This window comes from Canis lupus, chromosome 21 (genome assembly GCF_003254725.2).
Source record: "Canis lupus dingo isolate Sandy chromosome 21, ASM325472v2, whole genome shotgun sequence".
NCBI lineage: Eukaryota > Metazoa > Chordata > Mammalia > Carnivora > Canidae > Canis > Canis lupus.
This window is the reverse complement of record NC_064263.1, coordinates 7898943-7920150: the sequence shown is the minus strand read 5'-3', so window position 1 is coordinate 7920150 and position 21208 is coordinate 7898943. Positions and strand designations below refer to the sequence as shown.

Genomic DNA, 21208 nt, shown 5'->3' with positions numbered 1-21208 from the left:
GATACTGTCATAGCTGACCTGTTGAATATGTAAATAAGCTCCAAGGTAACTCAACGCATGCATGCTAGATGCGATGCATTTCTGGCAGATGCCACCAACATGCAGGATTTATGAATGCCAGCTGTCCGGGCTCTACCTAGATTTCCTTTGTAGGCAAACTGATTTATGCACCAAAGCTCTGCGAGGGCCTTCATGCAGTGATTCACAGCAGGGTTCAAAAGAGGTTCACTGCAGGACAGGGTAGACCCTGCAGGAGAAACTAAACCAGCTAATTAATCCTCATGCTCCGAGAACTCATGTCAGTCAGCAAAAATCTATGGTGGCAGCAGTGTGCTAGGCACTAAAGTTTCAAGGTGGAAAAGACACAGTCCTTGCCCTTAGGAGCTGGCTACTGTGAGGTTGGTGAGCTTGCAAGTACGTATTTGCAATAACAATGTTATAATAAATGCCAGAGAATAGGAAGGACAGGATCCCCGCTATGGCCAGAGGGAAGCTCTCTGTGACATTTCTACACCACAGACTGTCTACCTCCGGGGTCTTGAGGTGTGAGTACGAGCTCATCAAGAAGAGAGAGAGGAGCCGAGACTAGGCAGAATTTCTAGAAAGAAGGAATTTATGGACACCTGGGTGGCTCAGTGGTTGAGCGCCTGCCTTCAGCTCAGGGCATGATCCCAGTCCTGGGATTGAGTCCCACATCAGGCTCACTGCATGGAGCCTGCTTCCTCCTCTGCCTGTGTCTCTGCCTCTCCCTCTGTGTCTCTTGAGAATAAATAAATAAAAATTAAAAAAAAAATAAGGAGGAATTTTAACGGGTGATTTTTAATGGAGAGAGGGAGGTTTTTCATGAGACATTAATGTTTTAAGTGCAGGGAGTTTTGAGGTGGTGTCCTTGCCCAGGACTTCCGTTCTCTGGTCCCCATAAACCTTTCTATGCCCAGTAAACCCAGAATGCTGGAAGCTTTTGTGATTCAACCCTCGGGCATCCCATGAAGAGGCCTTATTGGTTTGAAAAGTGAACGTTTCCTCAAAGAACGCTGTACGTCAGTTGAGGCTCATCTCAGAGCCTCTTCTAACCTTCAAGTCACTCTTGTAATTAAGCTGTAGAATAAAATACTGGATTTCAGTAGTAAAAACACTTGGAAAGGTCATCTGGCCCAGTTCCATCTTCAGCAGGTGATGTACAATAATCTCCATTTGATAAATGTGGCAACTCGGTGCCCTGCCCAAGACGGTACAACTGGAGAGAATGGCATGCAGATTCAAAAAAAGGCTTTTCTTGGGCTCCTCTTTTATCTCCATCTGAAGAACAGGGGTCTTTCCTGTCTCCTGTGAATCATTAGCCCAGTGCTATATGCTTATAAGAATACTTGGATCACCTCATTTTCCCCAGCAGACTGATCAGTAGCCTCACAGCACCATCCCAGGACAGCAGAGGGGCTCTCAGACACCAGCATGCACACTTGGGGCTTACCAGAAATGCACATTGCTAGCCCCACACTCAAATCTAAAAAAAAAAAGGTTTCAAGTGGAGCCTAGGAGTCTATACAAGTAGCCCTGGGTGTTGCTGGTGGTCAGGAAAGCAAACATGGAGAAATCTCACAGCAAGATAAGATAAGAAAGATTTCCTGCAGGTTCAAGGGGCAAGCTCTTCGTTAGAAATAGAAATAGCTCCCACTTCCTCTAAAGTGTCCTCTAATGAAAATACAGTGAGAAACTGTTAAGGAAAGCATTAGGCATTTTAGGCATTTTCTCATTTATTGGATGGAGAGGTAAATGAATTCAATAAATGCCCCCCTTAAAACACGCACGCACATGCACAACCAGTATTGACTACTCCTCGGTTTACCCTGGGAGCTTGGCAGATAACAATAAATGGACTTTCCACCACTCTGTGGAATAATTACGTTGATAAATAGAAGTAGCTGCCTATTCTGGACTGTGTAGCAATATTTATACAGATCTGGCCTCAATATGCTCCTCCCAACTTCCAACTCATCTTTCTCTCACACACAGATTTTGGGCCCAATTAACAAAATTAGCATCTTGAACCAAAATGCTGAGTTGCTTTGACAAAATGAAAGCAGACTTGAATTTTAGTGCCAAATAGGCTCATTAAATTCCAGCCACCATGGAGCATCATGTTTGAACATAACTTTAAGAGATACAAAGTTCTGATGTCATGAGATGACTCCTGGTAAACTACACATTTAATGAACATCAGCACTTCAGTTAAAGCCTGACACCAATTTAAATGCACAGAGAATGATGGATCCCTTGCATTCCTATAAGGAAAGCAAGAGGACAGAGCATCAGAAACAGCCCACAGGGCCGTGCTGATTGCTCATTTTTTAAAATTTCATTGACTTTTCAAAAGTCTGATAGAAATATCTATCAAAAGGGAGACAGGGCAGCCTGGGTGGATCAGTGGTTTAGCACCGCCTTCAGCCCAGGGCCTGATCCTAGAGACCTGGGATCAAGTCCCACATCAGGCTCCCTGCATGGAGCCTGCTTTACCTCTGCCTGTGTCTCTGCCCCACACACCCCCTCTCATGAATAAATAAATAAAATCTTAAAAAATATATATTTAAAAAAGGGAGATAGTTGTCCAGGAGAATGGACTGTTTAGGAGACCATCAGAGTCTTAAGACCAGAGTGCTGATGGTAGTGACAGCCAGAGCTCCAAATAAAGTGAAAGGAGCATCAGCCATGGGTGAAGCATGGTAGTAGCCAGGTAGAGTGTGAGCAACAGCAGTCCTGCCCCCACCCATGGGATACAGTGCTGTCACAAGATTATGTTGGGGAGGTGAAAGCAACACTGGAGCACATTATGAAGGGGATGCCCACTGAGCTAGATGTGAAAGGATGCCTAGAATCAGGGCAGTGCTCCAGACCAAGAAGCATGAGAGCCAAGGCATGGAGGGAAGAAGCAGGGACAACAAAGTAACATTTACTGAGCTATGATCAGTGACTGCTCTGTTCTTCAAACATAGCTAATTGCATTTGGCTCTCATAGTCACCATAAAGGAAGGGTATCATTAACTTTCCTCCAAAGTTGAGGAAACTAAAACTCAGGAAGATCAGTTGACTTGCTCAAAGTCACAGAGCTACGTAAATGGCTGTGCCATGCTTCTCAGCTGCCAGTCCCAAGCACGGTGCCCTACTGCTTCTGCACAAGTTTGAAAGGAACTTGACTGTTCCCAATCCAACTGCCCACCCATGATAGACATCCTATCCTGTTCACTCCACCCCTGGCACAGAAATTCAGCCAACCTCACAAGATGGGCCCGGACAATCTTCTCCCTTTGTGTGCACCCAAATCCACCTCCTTGTGATGTCACACATCTCCATCCATGAGAACCACCCAGAACCTGATCTAATTCCTCCTATACAAGCTGCCCTCCAGATATTCAAGTGCAGCTGTTATGACCCTTTGAATCCTCTTTTCTTAGGCAATCTGCAGGAGTTCCTTTGGTCCTTGGCTGCAAACAAATAGAAGCTATAAACAGTTGTAGGTGATACAGTTAGGGCACAGAAGAGCACCAAGGAGGGGTCTTCGGTCCTATTGGAGGAGTCCATGAAAGGCATTGGAAGCAGTGAAGCTTGTCCTATTGGGTCTCTGCCAGGCAGGGGATGCATCATAAGCAGAGAGAGCAGCAAAGAGAAAGGCCCAAGAATATGGGGTACCCTTTCCTTTGCCCATTCCCTCAGCAGTGATTGACTGCTGAAAAAATATCTCTGCTTGAGTCAGGCTCTGGGTGGGATGCTGGACTGGAAGTATAGTAGTAAGTGAGGCTGCCATGGCCCTCATCCTCATGGAGCATGAGCCAGCATCATGTGCTCGACGAACGACAAGAATGGTAAGGAGTCAGGATAGTCCGGGGGAGGAATACTGTGGGACAGGTAAATGGAGTCTGTGATAGGCAGTCATGGTAATGCACTTCTAATAAGCACAATAAAATAAAATGGTGAAGGCTTCTGCGAGGCAGTAAGACAGTTAAAACTTAGCTTTGAAAGTTTTTTAAAAGCAGAGAAAAATCTGAGATTGGGTGTGCACTCGGCCTGGGGCTCGTTAAGGCTAACTCTCAAAGAAGAAAGCCAATAGTCCCCATTCCAGTGGCTTCAAATAACCTTCAGTGTAGTCTGAATCTTAACCAGTTTCCCCCTACAAACTGGGGAGTTTGCATTTTGCATTCATAACAGCTACATCCCTATAGATCCCTCATCTCCAGTACACACAAGTTCCAAAATCCCAGAAGTTTAGAGGGGTCTACCCTGGTGGTGACATCAGCTTCTCAGCATGTGGATCTTCCCTTATCTATTCCACCCACCCACAATTGCCCCAGAGAGGAGGTCTTCAATGAAACTGTGCTTAGCCTTCAGCGAAATCATTCAGAAAATACAGCTGAGCCACGCAAACACCATTCCAGATGAATCTGTGCTTGTAGGAGAACCAGAAGAGACCACTTCAGATACAAGAGACCTCTGGAGAATATGTTTTAAACCTTTACGTGGGCCAAGAATTAAGAGGAAAGCTTATTGACTTGTGTGGCATTTGCTAAGGCATGGCATCTTGGCAAAGTGTGTGAATTTAGGGTTAGGATATATACCATTAGTTACTGGATCTACAATATAATGAGGCATCAAGAGGTTGAATCAGCTCAAAGTGTTGGTGATAATAATCACAGGTAGATACTGATATATTAGCTCAAGGCATAGACTTAATCCCGGTAGCTATGGGAATTCTGGGGGAGACAGGCAAGAGCCATAAATATGGCAGTGAGACCCTCCAAAAACCCCAAGAGGATCACCTTTCTTTTCTGTGCAGGTTCCAAAGCTCTGAAGCTTCTGCTCCAGTGAATTGTATGTTGTCAGCTTTGTAGAAAGTGACCTATTTTTCCACCTGAGCAGCGCTTCAGAATGTGGAAACCTTCTCTAAGAGAATAGCCACATTGCATGCACCTTTCTCCTGGCAGCAAGGCAGTAGAGAAAAAAAAATATCTCTGCTTGAGACAAGGTAGCCGAGGGGCTGACCCTACAGTGGCCTGAGACGCTTATTAATAAAAAAGCTCTAGGCCTTATCTCATACCTCCTGTGCACACAGTGTTTCATATCATCTATCAATTTGCAAATCAAGAATTTGACCCAAAAAAGACAGCAAGAGAAAGGTTACACTTGAGTTCAGGTTTCTGCCACGTGGTTGAGTCAAACTTGTGTCTCCAGTTTTGAGATCCTGCAATAATTTGTTTTTACTTGAAGTTTCTCCCTTTAAAAATTGCTTTCACATACATTAGCCCATTTAATCCTCACAAGTTTCTGGACAATTATTATCCTTGCTTTTCAGAAAAGGATATCGAGACTCAGAGAGGTCAAGTGACCTGTTTGGAGCCACACAGTAAATAAGTGGCATAGCTGGTCAGAGCCAAGATTCAGGCCTGCTGCTTGGCAGTGCAGATCCTTTCCTGTCACACTGTGCTGGCTTCTTGAGGGGACCTGGGCATGGGGAACAGAGCTCTCTCTGCCCACTTTGTCTTCTTTTTTTTGCTAAAAACATCCGATCCTTCTGTCCTGCCACAACAAATGGTGTCAGTTGGTTTGATAAAGTGGGACCCTTCTCCCTTCATGCTAATTCTGGCACCAAATTGATGGATGCCTGGAGATGCAGGACATGTAGGTCTAGAGCCTCCACCCCACCAAGCTGTCACTGATCACAGCACAAGTTAATTAAACCGGGATTATTTAATGATAGTTAATAAGATAAACTTCCTCCCAGAGGCCAGTGGGACCTGACACTCTTGTCTCGTAACCACTACCATGATAAGGCACTGAAGACTCCTACAATAATAGGTGTATATACTTACATGAAAGGGGGATGATATAAACATGATTTCTAAAAACAAGTTAACCCCACTGCATCCCTTTAAAGCATACTGGGTTTTATGTTGCTAGAGGATTTCGGGCTTTCCTGAAAAGAGGGTTATTATCCCCAGAAAAGTGTCCCTGGGACCCAAACATCTGGGTATATCTGAGGTCAAGGGACACACAACATTGTTCAGAGTTGGCGTCCAAAAGTCAAGTCCCTCTGACAATATATATGTCCGAAAGGACCTAATAGCTTATCCTAATTGATAAGGAGGGAAGAACTACAGTAACATACATGGGGAATATTTAATTTGGGGAAACCGTTTTTCGTAGCAGAGTCTATCCCTATTCTGAATAGACTGCATTTTACACACATGCTCACATCTGTCCCCAGCCAAGGAGGACATTACGTTTTACCCTGACCTCCAGACTCTCATCTGCCTTCCTGCTCTTTTGAGCCACAGGAGAGCAGACCAAACCATGAGCAGAGTGAGCTGACAGGAGCAGCTGGAGTCTGAATGTTTACCACTGTTGCGGTGCCGGGCTGGGACTTGGTGAGGGGGGGCCCCAGAGGATTTTTCATGCATCAAGAGATAGATCACTTGCCAAGAACTGTCCCCCTTGCCTTAAAAAGCCTATTAAAAATAAAAAGAAAGAAAAAGAACCTATCAAAGTCAATGGATGCTAGAATGAATAGAAATATACTTATTATATATCCAATAGGCATATTACTATTACTTTTAGAATGTACAAATTATAATACTTGCATTAATGTAATTTTTTATATATCCTCCATCTAGACTTTTCATAATGGGCACTGAATTTAACATAATCCATTAATTTAGTGGATGTAATTATATGGGTTCTATGGTTATAACATGATGAAAAGAGAAAAAGCTGTGAGTTTGAACCCCAGCTGCTGGTCTGAGTGGCTTTGGCTTTAAACCAAGATAAGAGGGATGGTGACAGAGTAAAAAACATGCCAGCTACTAGCGCAGGGCTGATGGTAAGAGAAAAGGTTAAGAATGTGGATAAAAGGGAGACGTACTCAAGTGCTGTTTTAACCGGAAATACTGTTTAGTTTTTATTATATATGCTTATAGCAATTTTTTTTTAATCTTGCCATAATTCCTGCAGGAGAAAATAGCTTTACTGTCACGGGTCTGAAATTATCTAGCCCTCTTTCCCAGCCCTTTGAAATAGTGGCCTTTAAACTGGACTTTTGACAATGCACAGTTTCTTAACAGTGTAGCCTTGCACTAGAGTAGAAAGGTGATGTGTGTCGCTGTGTCTCGGAAACAGAAATTTAGGGATCCCTGGGTGGCGCAGCGGTTTGGCGCCTGACTTTGGCCCAGGGCACGATACTGGAGACCCGGGATCGAATCCCACGTCGGGCTCCTGGTGCATGGAGCCTGCTTCTCCCTCTGCCTATGTCTGTGCCTCTCTCTCTCTCTTTATGTGACTATCAAAAATAAAATAAATAAATAAATAAAATATAAAAAAAAAAAGAAACAGAAATTTAAAGAAAGATATCCTTTGGCTGGCTAAAGTAGGACATGGAAAAAGACATATCCATGGAATGGGAAGAAACAGATTTCTTAAATATATAAACTACTGCTTCTGTGTCTGATGAGAAGGTGATGCCCAGGTAATTCAGAGTTACATCCATTTGGTGGGATGTGTTTTGTGATTCATTTATGCACATGGCCACCTTCACATGGCCAAGGTTAGCGTTGGGCTGAATTTGCATTTTTGAGCATCTGCATTTAGGAGCAAACAGGAAGTGTGCAGGCCATCTGAAACTGAAATGAAGCCACACATGGAGACAGGAAAAAGTCAGCTGGCAACTTTTCATGAATGAGCATTAACACATGCAAGCAATAGAGCCACTCACTAGGACTGGCTCATTCCCATGAAACACAGCCCCTTGTTACTCAAGCCCGAATTTAAAATGCTCCCTTCTTTTGTGAGGACTTCTGACATTCTCCCGGGAAACACAATTGTCCCTTCTCTGGTTGCGCTCACGTACCTCTATCAAAGTGGTTACCTTATTGTACTGTCCTCATGTATTTGCTCATTGTCTCTTAGAGGGAAGGAGGAAGAGGTGGTATTGTTTGCTTTCATCTTTATATGTCCAGGTTTATCACCTCTTTGGCCCTGAAAAATTCTTTGTAGAATGCACACACCAAAACTTATTTAAAAACTGGTTATCAGAAGCCCTTTGAAGCAGATCATAAGGTGGCAGCATGGCTGTTTTAAGTTGCATAAATGTTGATAAATACATGGTAGGAGTAAAGATTTCTTAGGACGAAAATAGGAAGATGTATTCTGGGGCACTTACGTCTTTTAGAACCATTTGTAGAGATCATTCCAAATTTTCAGTTGAAAATCCCTTCATCTTCTAAGATTTTGTAAGCTGGATTGTTGCCAAGAGTATCTTTTATGGCTGAGCTCTAAACTGGTGGAAAATAGGATTTACAAATTCTGAGTTTGCTGGTGCTACTTATATTGCTCTTCTCAAGGATTACAGTTTTTAAGTGTTTATATGTAGTAGCATTAAATTTCTGCTTTCTTCTGGACAAAGAAATGACTGTGTAATGGGACAATATGCTTAATGATAAGGAAGGAGTTAGGATGGAAGGGAGCATGGTAATGGGTCAGATCATCCCAGGAAAAAACCTGCTGATGTCCGCATGTTCTTGGTTTGCAGAGTTGGTGCGCCTTTAGGCCACTACTAACTCAGTCATGGGCAATTTTTCAGTCGTGTCTCCTTTTCTAGAGTCCTTTTACTGCTCAGACTCTCACCACATTGAAAGTGGCCTAATCACATTTGAACTACCCAAGATTTCTGAAACGGGCGCTTCTGCTGGTGGGCCCGCGTTTGCCATCACCACAGTTCTGAAATGACTCACTTAGGTCCTGAATTTTGCCTTCATCAGTTAATCTGTTTTCTAGGATTTTCTTTCTGAGGGATTAACCTTTCATCTCACTGTGCTGTGAACATCAAACAGGTAGCCAGAAAACCTATCTTTGCCCAGGGTAATTTGACTGTTTTTGATAGGCAGTAGGGCACATTTATAGCTAATCGATACAAGAGCAGGTAGCAGAAGGGACTAGGAAACAATGGAAAGTGTGCCTGCACAATTTAGAATTAGTCACATTTTTCCTTAGAAGCATCTTTTTTCTTTCCCCTCTGAAAACAACAGCTAATATCTTCTGAAGTCTACCCCCCCCAAAGATTTTCAGGGCAAGAAGAGGGTGTAGGACAAATGAAAACTCGAGCAGTGCCTTCAGGTGGGTACCAGGATGCAGAACCCCACTGCACCAGAGGCTGTGTAGGGTGATTTTCTTTTTTCAGTTAAAGTTGGCCCAGTTACAACCTTAGTATATTTTAGCCTATGAGGAAGAGCTCTATTTATTCTTCTCAGCCAACCTACTTGAGTCTGGTGGTGAGCTTTTGGCAGACTCAGAGACATCTGATGGGTGCACACACCAGGTGAAGACCATTCAGGTGTCCCTGCTTCTGGTTGGCCTCTTTGTCACAAGAGCCTACAGAGCCCAGCTCTTGAACCATTACAGTGCACCCTACAATGTAAGGGATTCCCTGTGTACTGATCATGTGTGTTCCCTTTTGTCACAGGAGGACTGTGCCCAGGGTCCAATGATCCTTGCATGGAGAAGCCATGTCCAGGGGACATGCAATGTGTTGGTTATGAAGCCAGCAGGAGACCGTATCTCTGCCAGTGTCCACCAGGAAAGCTCGGCGAGTGCTCAGGTACAGAGTGGGGTGGAACTATGAGGGTCTAAATTCATATTCCTGAAGCACTTGCCCTTGAGTAAATTGCATTGCCCTAGCTCTTCTCAGAGACATTTCTGTCTGCATGCAACATTTACCTTCAGAATGGACCACAGCTAACATCCATTCTCAAATGTTCTTGGGATTTATTACAGCTTCAGCCTTTGCTGAGGAAACATGCAATGGCCGTGGACTCCTTGTATGACAGGAAGACCACAACATGTGCTTTCAATCGTGTCCCATGGATGTTAAGAGTATAAACTGGAAAATAGAAGGCTGTTGGTTAGGCAGAGAAGTCAGAGTATCCATGGCATGGCCTTTGATGCTCAGAGGGCTGTACATCCCAGAGCCACAAAACAGAGCTCAACAGAAGGTACAGCTGGGCCAGTCCAGTTGACCATCCATAGAGTCAGGCCGGCCTAGAGCACCAAGTAAGCAGACTCTCCACTGGAGATGTTCCCAAAGGAGAGGGACCTCTGTGTCCTAAGGGGAAAAAAAGAAAAAGGAAGAAACGTATTTACATCATTTCGATCCAAATGATCCTGTTTCTGATCTTCTCTCATTTGCAGTACTTTGCTGGATTCACATATTCCCTATCACATCTAAACTCTAGAAGTATTCATTTTTGGTACCAGTAGAACTCTCTTTTGGGTAGAGAATGTATTTAAAACACAGGTACACTGATACCCTTTTTGGAATCCAAGAAATATTTTTAAGTGGTGATTATAATAGCAGTTACAGGGGGAATACAAAACGATTATGCCTACTATATGCAAAACACTTTGTTAACCATTGGGTCTTAGCAATTCAGCCTCTGCCAAGAGAAGCACTGTCGTCAAACATGGAAGCCACAGCTCTTTCATAGATGATTTCAAGAACAGAGCTGCCCATGAAGTGAAGAGATCACTGGCATACTTGCCTTTGAAGTCACCTGGGACTTAGATTTGAAAGATACTTATGCTGCCCCTACCCCCACACACACACCCTGTGTGTCCAGCAGGTGGGTGTGGAGGGTGACCACAAAGCCATCAAGTCTCCTAACTTGAGATGTCACTTTCTGCCCATCTCCCTTCTCTTTTCTATGTAGAAAACTTTTGATTGTCCATGATTTTTCTCCATTTAACATATTTTCACACTTCCCACCCCTCCTCCAGTGAGACAGCTTTTCAGCATCATTTTGCTTGTTGGAACATAAAGTTGGGAGTCAGTACAAAAGAGGGTGAACTCAGAATTGGGCGATGTGGCTAGCACTGAGGATTCTGGAAAGGCAAGCCTTGAAATTCATGATCATAATGTAGAGTCATGACGGCATGGGAACAAGACATAAACGTCCTGCTTTCGGCATTAGTGCAGACGACATAAGTTGGCTATTTGGCATTAAGATACTTGGGGGGAGATGAGTACTCTTTAAAAATGGCTTTATCTTTCTTTTGTTTCATGGAGTGGAAAGTTTTTGAGTGTGTAAGTGACCGGTGGTGGACAGGAAGGGCGTATCTTTCAACAGAGCTAATTCTAAAGTGGGAATAGAGACTCTAAGAAACTTCAGATTATACAATGTACCAAGTACAATGTACCAAGTTCCCATTGGCAGGAGACCGTTGAGATTTTGTGGTATCTGATGCATTAATATTTCTTTTCACTTTGGAATGAAAAGTGTGGCCTGAAGTGGCAAGAACCCGTTTATCATCAAAAGCAGCTTTTCCTCAGTGCTTTCGTTAACTTCCCACAGTCTTTAATCAACTCGCTTGGTGGTTGTTGGGTGAATTCATGTGTCCCTGACTGTTTCTGGATGTTCATAGTATATATGTCTTCTCCTAATGGTCTTCTCAGGGCACACTTCTCTCAGCTTTGCTGGAAACAGTTACATCAAATACCGGCTTTCTGAAAATAGCAAAGAAGAAGACTTTCGGCTAGCTCTGCGTCTGCGGACCCTGCAAAGCAACGGGATTATAATGTACACCAGAGCAAATCCCTGCCTAATTCTGAAGGTAATTAAAATGGGTTATCTTTTCCTGCAGTCGGTTCTCATGTTAATATTTTGGCTCGTGGATTGGGGAGTGAAATCTTTTTTGTCTTTTGAGTTCAGAAGACCAGAAACTGGCTTGGGGGCAAAGAGGAACACCAGCAGTCCCGGGAAGTATGCCAACACCCCATTTCCTTTTATACATTCGGCTTCAGAATTGGCTCTTTGGATATTGGGACATGTCTCTCTAGAGTGGGTTCAAGGGCTGCCCTCCTTTGAGCTGTAATCATGCAACGGTTCATTAGAATGCACTTCCTAATCAATTCCACGGCAAGGGTGGTCCTTGAAAAACATTGGCTGTGTCTTCTTCTCCCACGTGGGCTGATCCCCACTGACCTCTGTGGGTGACCTCTGTTCTTACTTGGGGAGGAAGTTGGAGATCTCAGTTATAGGAGGTTCCATGTGTCCTATCGTGGCCTTAGTAGCCCAATTATTAAATCCTTGCCAGCCTCAGGAACGCTCCAAAGCAGCCAGACTTCCTTGACAGCAAGTCTGGCATTTGTATGCAGCTCAGGGCTTTGGATGCCTTCATGAAACCAACAACAACACTAACCGCTTTATGCACCTCATTTATTTTTTAATTACAAAGTTACTATAATAAATGTATTATAAACGATCATCCCTATCTGATCAAGGAGAGAACAGAGATTCAGAGAGGTTAAGGTAGTTATGCAAGGTTGTCCAGCTAATGAGCGTCAAGGCCCAGACCTGCCTTCCAATCTCTCTCACTCCAGTCTCTCTCACTCCATGCTGCTACTCTGTGTGATCTCCCCCCAGCCCTCCATCTTGCTGCTACATTTCATCAAAAGCCACATTCTGGGCATCTGTCGACCCAAGGACGCCTTCCAGTCCAGGAGGAGAAGGGAGAAGGAGAGAGATTTAATCTGACGCTATTCTCAGGAGGTTACTGTCCCAGCCCATTGGAAGTGTGTTCAGAGGCAGATGCAGTCTGATCAGTAGGAAGTGCCCATACAAATGGAAATGGCTGGCAATTTTCTCCTTCCTAGGGTTCTATCACTGGGCTTAATTGGGATCATGGTGAGCCTTTATAACTTTTGTCCTTTGATTGTTTGATAGGTCACATCCAAGTTGATTAGGTGACACAGGCTTTAATCCTGGAGAGAGAAAATTGTGTAGGATATTAAATGCCTGTGGCTTCCCCTTTCATATAGACTTTTACTTACCTGCTTCTGGTACTGCCAGGTGCTCCATGGTGGCCAGAGGAAGTAAGCGGGGAGTTGGAGTTTAAACTTCTCATGGGGACTCTCCCACTACTTGCCCTCATTCAATTCTGAGAATAATTTCAGCTCTGGGAAGGAGAGCAGTGTTTTTAAAAGAAAACCAGAGAAGCAAGGGATGCACACTTTTAGCAAACAGTGAGTTCAAATCAGAGATGCATGGTGGAGGAAGAAAAATGCAAAGACCAAAGTCCTGTCTTTATAACCTCCTGGCCCCTGAGGCGACCAGCCCTGGGTTGGCAGATCCTTTCCTAAATCGCCCTGAGAGATGGGGTTTTGTGTAACTGCTGGGGAAGTGCTAGGCCCCTTCAGGATTAGTAGCTGCTAGGGACTTGGTGTAAATGTTACCCATTTTCCGCTCCTCCTTCAAGCTCCAACAGGACTGCTGGTTGCAGAACTTCCTTATGAGGCAACCACTTAGCAGATCTCTTCTATAGTATTACATTTGAGAGCGAACAAAACCACTGGACCTGAATGGCCAGGGCCTAAAATGGAGTTTGTCATCTGACACTTCGTTGGCAAAGGTCTAAAATGTGCAGGTCCCTGGGGATGGAAAAGAGGAATAATTAAAGCTTTTAGGCAGCTCTAGCTCCTAAGGTATATTGTATTTCACGAAACAAACGTGTTTCTGAAAGTTGTGTAAATTGAATCTCTGTAAATGGAGTTCTAATAAACGATGGTTGGTTGCTGTTTGAAGGAACCCTTCCATTAATCCCTTTGTGATGTGAATAATCACCCCCAATCTGTCTGTGGGCTGAGTTTGCTTTTCATATGTTGAGTTTGCCTAAAGCAGGACACAGCTGTACTGAACTACTGCAGATATTCTTCTACAGTCGCCAGGAATATCCACTTAGGGGATTTGAATCTGTTTGCTTAACATTTCCAGCCTCATGCAAGATTTAATTTCATTGGCTTTAGGTACAGTATGTGCCTTGTACTCAGGTTCAACGACTATCAACGACTACACTGAAATGCTTTGTTTAAATTGCACCTCTTGGTTGTTTATATTTTCCCAGTTAGAGTACATTCTCTAAAAAGTCCTTGAGATGATCTATAGGGGTAAAGGGCAGCCCTCAAAGACAGTTGCAGAATTGCATGGGACCTCAAGAAATGAAAATACTTGTGAACACGGAGCCCCATTGCTTCTTAGCAACAGTGAAGGTGCTCATTCCTCTATCGACCATTGGTACCCCATCTTCTTCCAGAAGAGATTCCAGGCTTACCATAAACACCGAAGTGCAATAAGATCAGAGCATCCCTAAGATGAAAATAAAAGGTTGAGACCCAACCAAGGCAGTGGGAAAAGCAAATATCATCCTTAAAAAATCTAGACCAAGGGTTGCTGTGTCAGTTGAACACAAACCATGACTCTGAATTTTTTGGAAGCCAACACAAGAATAAAAATGGTGGAATGGCTTCTGTGGCTCTTCTCAAACCTGTGAAAGAAACCCGTCATAGCACTGAGAGAGATTTATGACTTTTTCCCTGTATCGGTCTTTTGGGCCCAATATCCTAGCGAAAGCACAAAAAGTCCCAGCTTGTTAATCTAGAAATGTCATTATTTCATTTTGTGGGGAAGTTATAGATGACACATGGCTTCGTTTTGATGATTCTCAGACATGGCTAACTTAAAACCCCAGGAATAAAAAAGAAGATGGTCAGGGAAAGCTCATTTAGCTTTTAAAACAGCCCACTTGGAGTGGCCGGATCTTTCCAACATAGAAAAGTAACAAGGAAGCTCTCCTGAGATTCAAGGATCTGTGTAAGAGTATCCCTGAGAAGTGAGTTAACTTATAATATTTGCAATATGATGATAATAAAATACCTAAAAGTTTACAAAGTACTTTATAAAATACATGCATATATTTTTACTCTCACTCTCCTGTGCCTAGATATGAGTTCCCCCTTTTTTGCCTGTGAGGAAACAAGTTCAGAGAGAATCTGTGGGCTTGCCCCAACATAACTAGTCAGCAGTGGATCTGGCCCTCTGAAGGAAGCAAGCAGTCAGGAGTACTACAAGTGTTTATCAAAAGAAGAGGTTTGGAGAACTGGGATGATAATGTATTCATTTAAGGCATTTTTTTTAATGATTTCATTTATTTGAGAGAGCACAAGAGCAAGGGGTAGGGCAAAGGGAGGGGGAGAAGCCTACTCCTTGCTGAGCAGGGAGCCCAACACGGGGCTCCATCCCAAGACCGTGGGATCATGATCTAAGCTGAAGGCAGGTGCTTAACCAAATTAGCCACCCAGGCACCCCTAAGGTATATTTTTTGAGCCAGACAACTATTGATGGCAGCCTTGAAAACAGGTTTTCAAAAAGTTCCCTTTACAAAGAATATTTAATAACCCTCTTACAAGTTTTGGGGCTTTAGTGCGTTTGCTAGCACCACGCACCAAGGATCTGAAGCAGTAAGACTTTGGGCCATCATTTATACTTTTTCACTCAAAATCCTACTTTCCTACAAGATGAATTCTTGTAGCTCTGATATCTTGTCTTCTGAGCCCCAAGCCACTCAAGATCCAGGTTAAAGTGCATCACTGATTTCAGACAAAACCTAAATATCTTGTAACATCGGAGCCATGCTCTGTGAATTATGCATTTCATTGAACAAATTGCCTACCTGCCTCCCCCAACCCAGAATACCATTTCAGGTCTTTGCTATGGACTTTTTTTTTTTTTAATTTTTTACAGTTTCATGCACAGTACAATTTCAATTAATATAGCTTGCCCTCTGACTTGAGAAAGCTTTGTCCCCTTAAAAGAGAAATCCTTTCAAACTGAGTCAACCCTATTCTGGAGACAGAGAAAAAATAAATATGATCAGAGCACGAGTTTCCATTGTGAACAGACTCAGACATCAAAGCCTTCTCTGGTCTCCCCAGCATCATATGCATGCAAGATAGGAAAAGATTAACTTTTGCAAAGTTGCCTTTTACATCAGCACTGTGGTGTGTCATCTAACCAAGACTTAGAATTCCAAACTCCTAGAATTTTGAGGATACAAATCACTTTTGTTTTCCAAAGGCTAAGGATGGTCTAGACACCAGGCTTCCTCTTCATTCAGCAGGTTGCTGCTGTTAACTTTTCTCAACAGAAAAGCAAACTTAACCTGTACTCAGTGTCATTCCGGTATAAATTTATGTTTCTTAGTTACAGAACAGCGATGTCAGTGGGTACATTAGAGCTACATCAGTTCTCCCAGATGATTTTAGTGACTTGGTTGTTATCCCCAGAGGTAGAGAGTGGGGTTGGAGAGGGGAATGGACCGAGTAATATATTAATTGAATACATCATTTTATAAAACCTCAGATGAATTGCACCCTTGCCACCAGATCTTCCTTGATAGTCTGGGGACACCACTCTGTAGCCACGGAGCATAACAGCAGATGGACTGTGCCAGAGGAAGGAACTCCCCAAAGTCACATTCGATCATTTTATTGCTTATATTGAAATAAAAATATGGATATTACCCAGGAGTTGTTCCTGAGCAAATATACTGGTATGATTTGCGATATCCATTCAGTCCATTTGGTTGAACCAAAAAAATGACCAAGGCAACAGCATAGATTCCATATGAAAGCTCTCAGAAAACAACATAAATATTTGCCTCCAGTCGTTTTACATTTATACACTTGGATTTCAGAGTGGAGTATGCATGTACTATGTACGAGGTAGCTAGCCATTCTGCAACGGACACAGGCTCCTTGTGAAATAAGCCACAGCAGTTATCTCTGCTCACCGCATCAGGGATCCCAAGCCCAGAGAGGCTAACCAGTTCTCTTCAGGTCACCTGGGTGTGGCATGACAAAGCCTGAGTTAGAGTCTTCATTTGTATGTCCCCAGGGCTCTGCCTTGTTCACGCAGCCCCCTGCCTTCCTTATACACGTGCTTTCATGGCATAAACTTTGTATGCAGGAAGAGAAGGTGCTAGAGAATCCACAGAGGCAGAAATGGGAGTCCCTAAGAATCAGTTGTCTGTGCAACATACGGAGGCAGAGGTAGAGAAATGCTCCCATTCATGAGAATGAGTGATATCGTGAAAATCCTTATCAGGCTGTCCGAAATCAAACACGTTTTGGAAAGAGTGAGTCTGTCTGTTTCTATGAATTTGTCTGACATACCTCGTTAGCTCTTAGAGATCTGGAACATCTGTGGTCCCTTCCCTCTCTCCACAAGTTTGTGTTCTCTGCCCAGATTCTGGCACAGGACTCCTGATGTCAGCAGATCTTAAAGGAAGGCCTGCTGCCCTTGCATGACTCAAATGTTGGCCTCCCCAAGATCCCTTTGCTGGGTCACACAAAGAGACCAGAAAAGTACCTTCCGTTTCACAGGCTCTGGCTGTTAATCGTGTCCTGCCCAAGATCCGTTTGTTGGCAAGACAAGGGTCCAGCATCATTCCCTGGATCCTCAAGCCACCTTGCATTTCTGAGAAATACAGATGAGGGTGGACCACAGGCCAGCACATCTCCTCAGCAACAGTAGAATCCAGGTCTCCATGGGGGACCAGTCCCTAGCCAGCAGTTCTTGGCCAGCCACCATCACTCAACAATACACACTTTCTGAGTTTAATGTCCCCGTGGGGTTAGGTAGCCTCCTGGAACAGACTTGGATGCCCTCCCTACGCCACTGCAATCAAAGCAGCAGGCAGGTCTCTGTTGTAGTGACCCTAGAAGAGGGGCTGGGAGCATCTATGAGGCGTGAACAGTTAACCAAAAAATCCTTCTGGGGGGTCAGATGTCATTGAAGATACATAGCTGCATTCTAAGCAAATGGCCAAGCCCTGAGGGCTTTGTGAGATCATCTTAATCTGAGTGATGAGCAGCAGTCCTAAAGAACCATTTTAAAAATATGCTAGTGTTTAATATAGAAGGGATTTAGAATCTTAAATATATATGAAGCTGGGAAGTAGGATATCTTTTATTTCTACCTGGCTTCTTTCTCTCCCCTATAGCACATTCACACGGACTTACTTGTGGGTATATTTGTATTTCTGTTTATTTTTTGATTTATGGCAATCTCCCCTGCTAAAACATAAGCCCCATGAGGTCAGAGATAATAACTCTTTTTGCTCACAGTGGTCTCCATAGCACCTAGAACACTGCTTAGCACATAGTAGATGTTCAATAAATATTTGGGAATAAATATCAAGTTCACAGAAATCATTCCTGTGGTAATAATAACTAAGAAGGGTGCAGAGAATCAAGAGATCCCTAAACAAGATAGGGCAGTGAACTTTCAAAGGGCAAAGATCCAGAGAATAGGAACATTCTTAAGTATAATTGTGGATTCAGGCAGCTGTGCATATGTTACCAATTACGAGATTTGTGAAATCTCAGGCATGCCTTTGCATGCCCTGCCATGGGGAGCGAGCAAACCACACCAGACTTGCAAATGGGTCCATCCTAGGGCCTCCCTGTGGACAGGGTGGGAAGAGGGTGACCAGGCATATGTTGCCAGATGCATACTGAAAAGGCTCCGGTGCTCCTTCTCCACACAGATCGTGGACGGCAAGCTGTGGTTCCAGCTGGACTGTGGCAACGGCCCGGGGATCTTGGGCATCTCGGGCCGCGCCGTCAACGACGGGAGCTGGCACTCTGTCTTCCTGGAGCTCAACCGCAATTTCACGAGCCTGTCCCTGGACGACAGCTACGTGGAGCGGCGCAGGGCGCCCCTCTACTTCCAGACCCTGAGCACCGAAAGTACTATCTACTTCGGGGCGCTGGTGCAGGCCGACAACATCCGCAGCCTGACCGACACGCGGGTCACGCAGGTGCTGAGCGGCTTCCAGGGCTGCCTGGACTCGGTGGTGCTGAACAACAACGAGCTGCCTCTGCAGAACAAGCGCAGCAGCTTCGCGGAGGTGGTGGGCCTGACCGAGCTGAAGCTGGGCTGCGTGCTCTACCCCGACGCCTGCGAGCGCAGCCCGTGCCAGCACGGGGGCAGCTGCTCCGGCCTGCCCTCCGGGGGTGAGTGGCCGCGGGCACCTGCCGGTCAGGGGCGGGGTGGGAGGCAGACGGGCTGGATCTTTTACAGGCCTCATCAGCCCAGGTGCTGCCCTGAGAGGAGTATTCATTCACCCCAGGTGCTGGCCGAGCTTCCTACTACCTTTAGGGGGGCCCGGGAGCTTGACAATTACAATTTAAACTATCCTTTTTTTTTTTTTTAAGATTTTTATTTATTTACTCATGAGAAACACAGAGAGAGAGGCAGAAATATAGGCAGAGGGAGAAGCAGGCTCCCTTTGAGGAGCCTGATGTGGGACTTGATCCCAGGACCCCAGGATCACACCCTGAGCCAAAGGCAGATACTCAACTGCTGAGGCACCCAGGTGTCCCTTAACCCATCCTTTTGCAGCAACCCACAGGCACAGGGCACTTCAGGAGTCCAGAGATGCAATCACGGCCGCCCCATCCCCTTTAACTCCACACCCTTCCAGGCCTTCGGGGGGAATAGGACCCCCTTTTAAGTATCCACTCTCTTGAGCCACCTGTGCCACTGCAGAATGATTGGTGGCAGTCTCAATCATGATATCCCCATGCAATCCTTTGTCACATAGACATGTAACTTCACTAGAAGCTAAAGGGAGGGGAGAGTTGAATCCACCACTCCAGGAATGGAAATATAATAGAGATGCTTTGAAGCATGCTCTTACAATGTATGTATTAAAAATAAATATAATGACAATTCTATAAATGGGTCAAAAGTCAGGAATAAAGGGAGGGCAATTTACATGAAATCTCAGGACAGATAAACAGTCAATGAGGGCATGATGATTTATGCCAGTAAACTCTTTCCCCAAACATATATCATGACGAAGAAAGAAAGAACAGGGGAAGCCAGAAAAAGCGGGGGAAGGGAATAGAAGGTTTCTATTGTTTGAGGGAAAAGCCAGGATTACCTAAGTCCTGGGAGTCTGAAAATAAAAAAGTCTCTGACTTCCCCCAGATGCCATGTCTGTGCTAATGTAAACTAGGTCAGGCACTCCGCTAGTTGAAGGCTCTGCTGCCTTCCGACAGCCCAACCACTGATCATACTTGAGCCCCTTTGCAGAGTCTCTCAGCAGTAGTGTGATTAGCAAATTTAAACCTTCCCCACAAATCACTTAGAGATTCTGCTGTGCGCATTACCATCTAATGTTCGTGAAGCCCAACTCCAAATTTAGAGTCCATTTTATTATTAGAATGTTATAAACTGTCCACAAAATGATGCACTGCCGAAATACAGACACCAAAGTTATTTAGACTTGCATATGTTACTGCCACAATGAGGGCCAAGTGCCCTGGGGGGAAATTTCTACCGTCTCGATTTAAGAAATCTATTTGCTGTTTTTACTGTCTCAGCAGTATATGTAAATAAAGGGTTGTTATGGTGCCATAATTCCCGAATGATGGGCAGTAACTATACTTCAGTGGTTCTATAAACCAGCCCATTATGACAAGTCATGGCCAGTTTTTCACCAGGCAAAACAATTCTGCTAGTGTGAGCCATCCACGATATATAAAAGGAGCATATAATTAAATTGGGTTGAAATAGAACACCACTCCATGTCAAATGCTGGGTACGGAGCCGCAAATTGTAACATACTTTTAACGATGGCAGGACATTGCTTTTGCTGGCAAAGCTATGGGCTTCCACGATGGGTTATCTTTAAAATAATAATCATCATTATCGTCACTGTATTAAGGAAAAAGACAGGGAATCTTGCTCTTCTATGTGCACTTGAATGTTTTTTAATTGCCTGAAATCTATGAGCTAAGTATTCAGTGCAGGTATGTTCATTAAGTGAGTGTGACTCCTATCGGCACAGCAATTTTCCTCTATTTTTTTTTTAATCTCATTTGGTTTAACCAAGTTTCAGCACTAAGGATCCACCTGCTGTATACTTTTCACACGGCCTCAAGACTGCTTTCTTCTCCCTAAAGGCCCAACCTAGCCTACAGATTGCATACTCTCTGGTACTCTGCTTTGTCTCCTGCGCCCCTGGTACCCCTCTGATTGAGTTTGGAGACTAGGATGCACCACAGGTGTTCTTTCTTCTGAGGTGATAGAGCCTCCCAGCAGTTCAAGTGTCTCCTTTGTTCCTGGAGGCTCACATTTTCCTGAACAAAGAAAGTATCTTTTCTCACTTCCATCTATACATGTCTCTTCTCTCCAGCCTACTGTTTCTGTTGAGTTGAGAAGGCCCAGTGGTTCTTCCATCAGCAACTCGCAGGGCATGATCCAGATGGGGCACTCTGGGGGTCTCATGCACAACAGTACTGAACCCAGGGCTGCCAAACTCCTCAACCCAC

At 44.3% G+C, this 21208-nt stretch overlaps 1 protein-coding gene across 2 annotated transcripts in view; it reads left to right on the top strand.

The window, feature by feature from the left end:
* FAT3 (FAT atypical cadherin 3) overlaps positions 1–21208 on the top strand; it is a 646715-nt gene that overhangs the window by 598975 nt on the left and 26532 nt on the right. For both annotated transcript variants that reach the window (XM_025419331.3, XM_025419329.3), the window contains exons 20-22: positions 9500–9634; positions 11486–11643; positions 18415–18883. In XM_025419331.3, coding sequence (XP_025275116.3) covers positions 9500–9634; positions 11486–11643; positions 18415–18883 — 762 coding nt within the window. The remainder of the gene's footprint in view (positions 1–9499; positions 9635–11485; positions 11644–18414; positions 18884–21208) is intronic.